General features: G+C 37.1%; 1 protein-coding gene across 1 annotated transcript in view; it reads left to right on the forward strand.

The window, feature by feature from the left end:
- Dpm1 (Dolichyl-phosphate mannosyltransferase subunit 1) overlaps window positions 1-10153 on the forward strand; it is a 35621-nt gene extending 25468 nt beyond the window's left edge. Inside the window, exons 3-6 of the mRNA XM_083112917.1 lie at window positions 1832-1942; window positions 3358-3548; window positions 6699-6813; window positions 9943-10153. Of these exons, the coding sequence (XP_082969043.1) occupies window positions 1832-1942; window positions 3358-3548; window positions 6699-6813; window positions 9943-10047 (522 nt within the window). The 3' untranslated portion in view covers window positions 10048-10153. The remainder of the gene's footprint in view (window positions 1-1831; window positions 1943-3357; window positions 3549-6698; window positions 6814-9942) is intronic.
- The last annotated feature ends 948 nt before the right edge of the window (window positions 10154-11101 follow it).

Below are 11101 nucleotides of genomic sequence, written 5' to 3' on the forward strand. Positions count from 1 at the left end.
TCAAACATCGTGCCCAGCTTAATAATCAACATAGAAAAATGCTTCCACTTGCAACATGGAGAGGAATTCATACTCTTGGATACACCCAGGTTTTTTTTTAGTTGCAGTGCCCATTCAGGCGATATTGAAATAAATGCACAATTGGTGCGTAACTGTATCTCCTCCCCTTAACGCTGAGACTTGTTGGCTTCGACGATGTATACTACGCTGTTTGAAAACAAATAAACATTTCGAAACAAAAATGTAATGAATGAGAAGGATTATAATAAACAGGTCATTACATGTGGTAAAAATAAATTAAAAAAAAAAAATCTGGTGAAATATGCCTGAAAAGCAAGGGTGAGCGCCGCACTCACCCGTCACCGACGACAGCGAGTGCGACCGATCCCGGGTTAACTTTAAATAACTTTTTTAAATTGAAAATTCTGTTTCAGTCCCCAATTCTATTTGTGTAATTCCGGTATCTTCATGATTTGTGTTTTCTACACAAATCTTATACATATCTACAAGCCTCCTCCAATGGCATGGTGGAAACGTCATCCGCTTGTAATTGTGAGATCCCAGGTTCAATACCTGGTGAAGGCACATATTGGTTTGGATCCCACTTTAAGCTGTAGTTCCAGTTCCCATTATCCTTTCTGTGCATAAAGAGGGTATAAAAACAAACAAACAAATGTTTTTGTGCAGAATTTTTTCGGTCCTCCTCCTCCGTGCGTTCGTGAGTAGGTTAGGCGAGTCTGGTTTAGTGCTCTTTGCACTTGAATTCCCATGCTACTATTGATGCATTTTAAGTCGGTAAGGATTACAGTATTAGGTGTGATTGCGTTAGCATTTCCACACATTGCTTCACCTTCTGCATGTGTATACAATGTTTCACTTACGAAAATATGCTTTGGGCTTGTAAGAACACAGCCACTTGCGCAACCTACTTTCCACAAAATAATTCCTCACAAATTAATACTTTGTATTAAAACACACACATTAGTTTATCCAAATTTCAAACTTACCTTCGCAGTCCCTGTCCAATTTGCAAAAAAATGTTACACAACTGGATCCTTATTTTGTAAATACAACTTGCACACATTATGAATATTCTAAGGTACAGTTCAGTTCGGGTGACCAACTCTCCCGGAATACCTGGGATCTCCCATATAACAGCTAATTTTTTGGGATCGTCTTGGCTGCCGTATTGACATTCTATTTCTCCGTAGTTTTCATTATCAATGAAGATCACAAAAGTTCAACTCACTCTGAGTTTGGCGAGCCATACAAAACCTCAAGTCGACTGCGAGATACCTTGACTGGCGGAAGTACCGTAATATTTTGCTGTAGTTGATGCTCAGTTCAACAGCAGCAGTGGACAAATACATATGGGTTAGGACTAAGCATGCAAATTTGTAATTTTTTATTCTCTATTTTGATCTGTATATGATATGAAATGTAAATTAATTATTTTGTTTAATATTATCCACTCCATAAACATTAGCTGGAGTGATGCCACGCCACTGAAAATTAGCAAGATTTGCCGTGACTAAATCTCCCACAAGGGCCTCCCCGATGGTGCACTGGTAGCGTCGTCGCCTTGTAATCAAGGGGTCTCGGGATCCCATTTTAAACTGTAGGTCCAGTCTTAAAACACCAAATCAACAAAAATCTCCCACAAATTCATGGTCGAAAAGTGATCACCGTAGGTACAGTTGTAATGCAGGTGTGAAGTGCTTGAATAGGAGGCAAAACAAAATGGTTTCCCAAGAAAAATCATATGTATGACCCTGGTGTAGAAATAGTTTAAGAATCTTTTCTTTATCTTGTGTTCTTTATTCATACCTAGGTCCTCCGGCCGAGACCTAAGAAGCTGGGACTGGGTACGGCATATATTCATGGCATGAAGCATGCTACCGGCAACTTCGTTGTCATAATGGATGCAGATTTATCGCATCATGTAAGTAGTCATATTTTAAGTGACAAAGCAGTTGCAATGGTAGAGTTGGAAAAAGGCTGGCTATTTAGATGCAGTGTTTCTTTCCCAATAAAAAAAAAACTAGCATTTTAGGAGAAAAAACTGAAATTTTGCCATTTGTGGTCAATCTTTTGCAGTTGGAACCCTAGGTTTGGGCTTGAAGGTTCGTAATGCCTTATTTTTTTAACTAGGTAAGCAACCTAATTTAATGCAGCAGCCAGGAGTGATATATTTTGACAATTGAAGGTCTCGGAGGTAAGTAAAATTTTAATCGTTACTGAGTTACAAAGTAAAAAGAGCCATCCTTCAATTGTCACATGTAATCGCTATGTCATGCAGTTTGCATTGGACTCATTGAACCCTTCTGAAATTGATGAACACAACACAAAAACAATCTTTCTGCTTAATAAACTCAACAATGACCAAAATGTTACCTACCATGTTTTACCCCCCCTTCCCTGAACCCTCCAATTGCTTTGTTTTCTAATTTGGGTAACCATCTGTGCGCGATGTGCCAAATTGAAATGTAGAAGTTGTACAATTTGTGATGATAGCAGGAAAAAAAAGTGTAAATCGCTTACCATCACACCAAAGAGGAAGTAAAAACTTTTATCAGCCAAAATTTACTTTTTTCCATGGTGTTTTTGTCCATATTAAATGTGACTGTCTCTCAGAAAATATTTGTGCTTCCTTTCTATCTACCTTACAACTAATTTTTTCTGGCATTATTTTTGTATAAAACGTTAATGTTAAAGTTACAGATGGATTGTCTGTTGTCAAAATTTTAAATAAATGGAGTACAATCATGGACATTTATGTCTTGTAACGATATCAGTGAAAATCAATGGTTTGGTTGCAATCCAGAAATGTCCATGACTGTACAAAACAAACAGAATACAGATGAATAAAAAACATTTGATATTTAACAAAAGACGAGAAGATTTAGTAATACCATGAATTTTTAGAGTATATATCGGAAAATGCTTGAAAAAAAGGAAATTTTATGTAAAGTAACTAAATTTTGTGCTAAAAGCTAACATATGTAAAAATATGGAGAATAAAAATAGCATTTTTTTTGAGTTTACATACCACAATGTGCAAAAACTATACAATGTAACATTGATTTTAGCATCATATGAATATTATATTTACATATAAATCGGTTCCCTGCTAATCAGTTGGAATTCAAGAGAGAGGTTAAGATTTAATTTGGCCCATAAATGTAAGTAAAGATATAAAACCATCTCCTGTGCATTGTTCTCAACCTACAACAACTTTTTACATAAATTTCGTTCGCAAGTAAACTTTCTTCTACTATAAATGGTATCTGATCATGACTTTTGGCCTACATTGTACAAATTAAGCAGAACAAAAATGATTCTATCTTTCTATTTCAGCCAAAGTTCATTCCTCAGTTCATTGAGTTGCAGAAGAAAGAGGGATGTGATGTTGTGTCAGGCACCCGCTACATCAATGGAGGTGGTGTGCATGGGTGGGACTTCAAAAGGAAGTTAGTGAGTCGTGGGGCCAATTTCCTTACGCAGCTACTACTCAGACCAGGAGCTTCAGATCTAACAGGCAGTTTTCGGTATGCTATTACAGTACAGTTAACAGAGTATGTAATTATTAGAGTGTGGATTTTTAGGTGCTAAAAACTAAAAAATATTATTTTTTTTATGTTCTAATAACAGAGGAAATACAGTAAAACTTCGTTAATCCGGATCCCGATAAGCCAGACTTCGCTTAATCTGGACAAGCAAAAGACAAAAGAATAAAAAAAACCAACAGAATGCAAGGTTTTAAATGTGGCTAGAAGTCAACAATCACATTCATCATATTGCTCCTTAACGATTTTGTAGGTTAGTCGCGTGTTACTCACAAATCCAGAATATAAAAAAAGGAAAGTTAAAAATTGTACTTACGTATGTGAGTATAGTGCTCTTATTGTAGAACGACGTTTCAGAGATTGACTATCTCTTTCCTCAGGTTCGTATAAAAAGCTAAGTACTTGGCATAGTACTGCGTCAAAAATGTAATATGAGGATTGTGGTTAAGGGTTGGTTAGGATACATTTAAAATATTAAGTTTTTGCTATTAGAAGTACGTAAAAAACCAAGTCGTTCTCTAAAAAAACTTGTACAGTAGACCTATTCACAGGTAAAAAAGTTAAAAATCTAAAAAACCTGCATGAATCGCAATGCAACCTGCAGGTTTGGCCATTCCTACCCAACTGTGCTTCTCAATCCACATGAAGGTCAATTCTCCACGAAAAAACAGAAGGGGGTTTATCGAATAGAATGCCAATACGGGAAGGAGTACATAGGACAGACGGGCCGAAATATGGGTAAAAGATGGAGCGAGCATGAAAAGGACATAAGGGGAAAAGTTCCCAAAACAGGTCTCTCAGAACACATTTTGGAAAGTGGGCATAGAATCGCAAAAAAAGAGATAATCAGAAAAGAGGGGAGGAAATTAGGAAGAAATGTGTATGAAACAGCGAATATTTGTAGGGGGGGGGGAAATAATCTTAATAGGGACGAAGGAAATTTGGAAGAAGGGTGGATCAATTTCCTCAAAAAAATGGGACAAAGCCTGGAAGATTGAACCCAATATCGGTTTCCACGTCACTCCGGAAGTTATGCAAGCTGCAAGAGAGGAATGTGAATTTACGTTGGATTTGTGACGTAATAAGGGGAAACGAGAAAATTAAGGGGAGGGGAAACATTCGTGGAGAATTGACCGTCATGTGGATTGAGAAGCACAGTTGGGTAGGAATGGCCAAACCTGCAGGTTGCATTGCGATTCATGCACGTTTTTTACATTTTTAACTTTTTTACCTGTGAATAGGTCTACTGTACAAATTTTTTTAGGGAACGACTTGGTTTTTTACGTACTTCTAATAGCAAAAACTTAATATTTTAAATGTATCCTAACCAACCCTTAACCACAATCCTCATATTACATTTTTGATGCAGTACTATGCCAAGTACTTAGCTTTTTATACGAACCTGAGGAAAGAGATAGTCAATCTCTGAAACGTCGTTCTACAATAAGAGCACTATACTCACATACGTAAGTACAATTTTTAACTTTCCTTTTTTATATTTTGCTCCTTAACGGCTAAGAATACATACATCCAACGTCCATGGGAGATGTATAGTGTATTTAGGCCTATGCCCTTTAAATACACCATAATAAACGTGTTCTGTTGCTATAAACTGAGTTTTAATGCACTTTCTACTGTTCTTTTAGTTGATCCGGACTTTCGTTAAACCGGTCAACTTATCCCCCCCCCCATTAGTCCGGAATAACTAGGTTTTACTGTATGTAGCTAAAATATTTTCATTCAAAATGACAGACTGATCTGCACTTTTTCATGTTCATGCAAAGATCGTTTTTTTTGCACGTTTCTTTGTGGCACTATGGAAGGTAATGTTTACATAATGTGGAAGCATCATGTGGTGCAAATTGTATGTATTGGGACGAAGTTTTAAAGAACTAGATTCTTTATGAGGGATAGAGGCAAATGTACAAAAAGTGTACGATAGACTGTATATAGTTCAAATTTGTATAATGCATCAAGTATTATTTACAAAACAACCTCAATGCTGTACTGATCAGGTGAACATCATAACACAATTTTTGTGATTTTAAGATGGCGCCTCCTCCACACACTTGTACCAGTGAAGATGGTTTCTTGCCCTTTGGGAGCCTCAAACGTGCTAAGATTCTCTGAAAATTCATGATCTCTTCATGCTTACTATGCCAGCAAGTTCACAAACGAAGGAGTAAGTTCGACAATGTCCTCAATTTGCAGGCAGATGGGTGGAAAGACCTTTGCAGTGGCGCATAAGTGACTACACGTGGCACCCAAAGACTTGTTCTTCTTAAGGTATACAGGCACTAACTCAAAGTTGTAGATGTAGATCAGCAATTGGTCTGTGCTAAAATGCAGCAAACTTGTGCAACCCTACATAAAGAAATCTACTAGATAAGAAACAGACAAATGAAGGTTTTTATTTGACTACCTTGTATTTCCTTCAGCAGGATGTCCATTGCAACAAGGGAACACTTAGAACGTCTGTCATTTGAACATATTGGGGCTAAGGAAACCACATGTTCAAAGCTTTCGTAATAGTTGAATAGTTACATAAATTTGTAATAGTTATTAAGAAAGTCACAAACAGAAATTTTTAAGGAGCTTTCAGACCGAAGTGACATGCGACTTGGAGGTTTCACATTACAGAGATTGCGACCACAAACTGCACACTGCGGAAGAGGTGCTCCAGTGGTCGCTCGACAAGTGACATGTGTAGCTTGCCGTGTAACTTTGGTCAGAGATCTCCCTTAAAAATAATGAAACACTAAAATTAACATTAAAATGTTATTTACCCCATAGATAATACTAGGGGTGTGCAGGACAGAATTGTTTTGGTCGGGAGGGGAAAAATTCGCCATTTCCCGACAAAATTTTCAGGACGGGAAATGTTAAGAAATTTCTTAACTTAAGTGATTGTTTTTGCATTTATGGAATAAAAACAAACAATTTCCGATAAGTTCCAGACACTTGCAATGCAGAAAACTTTTTAAAATGATCATTCGGTATTTCCCTGACTTTTCGGGATCCCACACACCCCTAGATAATACAGATGTGTTGACGGATCTAGAAATTAGATGATCTGTAGAGGTCGTGACAGTTGGAAGGCAAATGCTGGAATGGATACTTTTTTTTTTCCAGGCTGTACAAGAAACCTGTCCTGGAGAAGCTTGTTCAGTCATGTGTGTCGAAAGGCTACGTCTTCCAGATGGAAATGATCATCAGGGCAAGACAGTTCAATTATAAGGTTGGGGAGGTAAGATCAGGTGTTGGTTATTCAAAATTATTGTTATTTTATTTTTTAATTTTCACATGCTGTACACTAGAGATAAAAGGAATAGATGCGTTCCTTAAAAACAATTTTTTGTTACATGTGGTGCAAGTCTCACGAACCAATGCTTGCTGTTGATTGTTTGAAACTAATTGGAATTAATGGAGGCAGTCGTTTAATTTGTTCCTCGAGTTGAGAGTAAAGATTTACAAGGTGCTTGAAGCGACGAGGCAGCAATGTTGCATAGTCCTTCATCTAAGGCAAAACATATTGCAGTTGCTTGGTTATGTACATGAGTTATGGAGTTTAGTGAACTGTTCAAGTTCTGGAAGCTTTGCATATTTATATCAGGTATATTATCAGTTATTGGTACATTTTATATTGGTCCATATCTATATTGTGGCAATTAAGTTTCCTGTGTTGACAAAAAGCCTCAAATACATAATTTTCAAAATTTTTTGCAAGACTGATATTCTTTTCAAAAACCTTATCCCCCAACCCACTAACACTGCTTGAATAAATTCTGGTAGTTTTGTGATGTACAGGTACCAATGTCATTTGCATTTATCAGTCTTGTAAAATATCTACTGCAACATATTGTCATCTATGAAATACATTATACAAGGTGGTGGAGAGAAACTGCAAAATTTCAATTGACGTAAAATGCACGAATAATCACAGGAAAAGAAACATTTAATGATGGATATGCATGTACATAACTAACTAACTCCCTAGCCTTCTTAAACCCGAAGGTTCATGGCTGCAGCAACACAGGCCTTCCATCTGTCCCTATCTTGAGCAAGATCTATATACTTGTTTCCATCCCTACCGATTTCCTTTAGGTCCATCTCAACGTTGTCCCTCCATCTTCGTCTTGGCCTTCCTATAGGTCTGTTACCATCAGGTTTCCCAACCAGAATCCTGTAAACTCCTCTTTCCTCTCCCATTCGTGCCACATGGTCTGCCCATGTCTGATTTAATTATTCTAATAATATCTGGACATGAATACAAATTATGTACTTCTAAATTATGTAACCTTCTCCACTCACCTGTCTCCTCATCCCTTTTAGGTCCAAATATTTTCCTAAGAATCTTATTTTCAAATACTCTCAATTTATGTTCCTATTTCAATGTAAGGGACCAAGTTTCACACCCATATAATACTACAGGCAAAATTACTGTTTTGTATATTTTAACTTTTAGTTTCTTAGTTATTAAACGAGAAGACAAAAGTTTATGAAGAGAGAAGTAACATGCATTTCCTGAATTAAGCCTACTTTTTATTTCCTCTTTAATATAATTTTCATTTGTTAATATTACTCCTAAGTATTTGAATTTGGAAACTGGTTCAAACGAGTTGTTATCAATAATTAGATTTTGATTATTACCCAACACTTGGTTTCGGCCTGTAAGCATATATTTAGTTTTCTCTTTGTTAACTTCCAAACCTATCTCTTTATCAGTTTTGAAAAATATTTTAGCATTATTCTTAATTGTATTCACATCATCCCCCAGTAAGTCTACATCATCTGCATATGCTAACAACTTAGTCACACCATTTAATTTTAGTCATTCGTTAGTTTCTTTTACCTTCCTAACAGCATATTCTAAGGCAAAATTAAAGAGCAATGGAGATAATGCATCTCCTTGTTTTAACCCATCATGAATTGTAAATTTGTCAGACATATTAATAGTATGCCATTAACTATGACATTTGCATGTCACTTTACTTCTAAAAGATCACATCAGAAAGATGTGTTCCATCTTGGCGTACACATTCTGAAAGTCTGCTGTGGAAACTCTGGAATGCCTGCTGTATCATGTCTCGAGGAATATCAGTGATTCCTGCTGCAATCTTCTGTTTCAGTTCAGCAATGGTTGCAGGATGTGTGCTGTACACTTTACTTTTGAGATGTCCCAACAGAAAGAAATCACAAACACTGAGATCATTGGATCTCGGAGACCATGAAATGTCACCTCTACGTGAAATGATCCACCTTCCAAACAATTTGCGAGTCGCCTCCATCGACTGTCGAGCAGTATGTGACGTGGCTCCATCCTGCTGAAATCACATGTTGTGGGTGTCAAGATGTGCGTCGTGCAACTTCAGTGCGAAGAATGTTTCAAGCATAGCAACATATCGATCTGATGTCACTGTTGTTGCAATGTCTTCCTCACTTTAAAAAAAATAAGGGCCGAAAGCACCATGACTTGACACTGCATGCCATACTGTAACCTTGGTGCTATGTAATGGATGCTCGTGAAGCTGACAAGGATTTTCCTGTGACCAGCAATGGATATTCTGTTTGTTAACATAGCCACTAAGGTGGAAATGGGCTTCGTCATCCACAAATTGTTAAGAAAATTGGCATCCTCGTTAACCTTAGCAAACACCAATTTGCAAAACTTCTTTAGGAACACATGGTCTTCAGGATGTAATTGCTGCACAATCTGTAACTTATAGGGGTGGAACTTAATTTCATGCAGTATTCTTTGTACGCTTCTTTGACTACACTGTAGGGCTGATGCATGTTGTCGAACGGAGCGGCGAGAGCTCCTCTGAATAGCAACTCGAACTGCTTCAATATTCTCTGGTATGCGTACTGTTCAAACTCTACCTGGGGGCTTCTTCTTCAAAATTACGCACCCATGTAATCGCACCAGCCGATGGGACACAAGGATGACGTCCTAGCTTTTAATGCTGCCGAAATAAACTTTGCGCTGCAGTCACACTATCACCGTTCTTAAAAAAAGCTTTCACAGTGAAAGCATGCTCCGAACCATTCCAATGCTGCATCATTACTAAATGGCAAAGCCTCCTCAATGATGTCGCATCGGGGCTACAGTGTTGCCAATTCCACATTCAAATTTTGCCGTTTCTCTGCGCCACCCTGTATTTGCTTAATCAATTTCCAGTCATGATTTTTTTTAAAAGTTGAGTATATGGGTGCTTATAATTACAGTGGAACCCTGGTTTTATATTTTCCCGCATTATACATTCAAATGTGATGGAAAAAATGTAAAATCGAGGTTCCACTGCATAACATTTTCTTTTTCTTTAATGGTTTCTGGACTATACAGATTGAAATATGAAGTTTTGTGATTTATTTTCAGGTTCCCATCACATTCGTGGACCGTGTTTATGGAGAATCCAAGCTTGGAGGTTCAGAAATATTTCAGTTCGTGAAGGCTCTGCTGTATTTATTTGCTACAACATGAAAAGTATTGATATATTTTTGTACAGGTATAAGACTGCCTTGTGGAAAAGTGTTACATTTTAATTGTACGTACCTGGATTTTGGCATTAATACATTTTTTTTCTATATTCTGTATTTATTTCTTGGTTCTGTATTAACCAATAATCCACCTCAAACAAACTGGTGTAATTTCACCTAAATATATGTGAATTAGATAGTGTGGCTGCCAAAAACAGAACAAGGTTAGCCTAAAATAGACACTTTCAACGTTTTACAGAAAGAAGAGTTTTAATAATAAGGCTGAAATACTTACATGGTTTGAAGAGTACATCCTGAAGTTTACAGTGGTAATGTTATCACTAGGGCTCGGAAGTTGAGGAAAAATCCTTTTTTTTCCTGGTGTCCGAAGACGAGGTCCAGCATAATATATGTTCATTTTGGGTCATTGTAGGCCAGAAAAAGGTGGGTTTTATTTGTCCTTTTTTGCCTTTTTTGGCTTATTGGTCCTTTTTTAGCCTTTTTTTAGGTCTTAACGGCTTTTTTTTTTGCAACTTCACCTTCTTTCGACTACGTTTTTACTGCCCATTCTCAATTCGAATCATCATCAGTTCATCACCTCTTAAACATCCTTTCTGTAGTAAAGAAAAAAAAAAAAAAGAGAAATAAATATATTTGAACCAATCCCTGAAACGAGAGAAAAACATTTTTGGACGACTGAAGCAGGTACGGTACAAGATCCTTTAACCGTAACTTGTCTGGAAGGTCTCGCTGTAAGTGGCAACTTTCTCTTGTTTTGAAGCTTTCAGCATTGTGTATACAACCAGACAATGCCTGCAAAGATCTCAAGGTGCCACGGAGGGGGTGGGGAGGTTAAAACTGAAGTTTTTAATTAATTTGGATCACATTTATACGTCCTTTTCTTGATATTTTTAGGTCTTTTTATAGCCCTAGTTATAAGAGTTCTATGCGTGACCCTATTGTAACAGGACAGATATCAATGCGATAGTCCATTTCTCCTCTCCCAGGACTTTGCCCTTGCACAACTAGTTTCCTCAAATTTCTTGCTCAAATCGTAG

Source organism: Lepisma saccharinum, chromosome 27 (assembly GCF_977018435.1).
Source record: "Lepisma saccharinum chromosome 27, izLepSacc3.1, whole genome shotgun sequence".
Classification (NCBI taxonomy): domain Eukaryota; kingdom Metazoa; phylum Arthropoda; class Insecta; order Zygentoma; family Lepismatidae; genus Lepisma; species Lepisma saccharinum.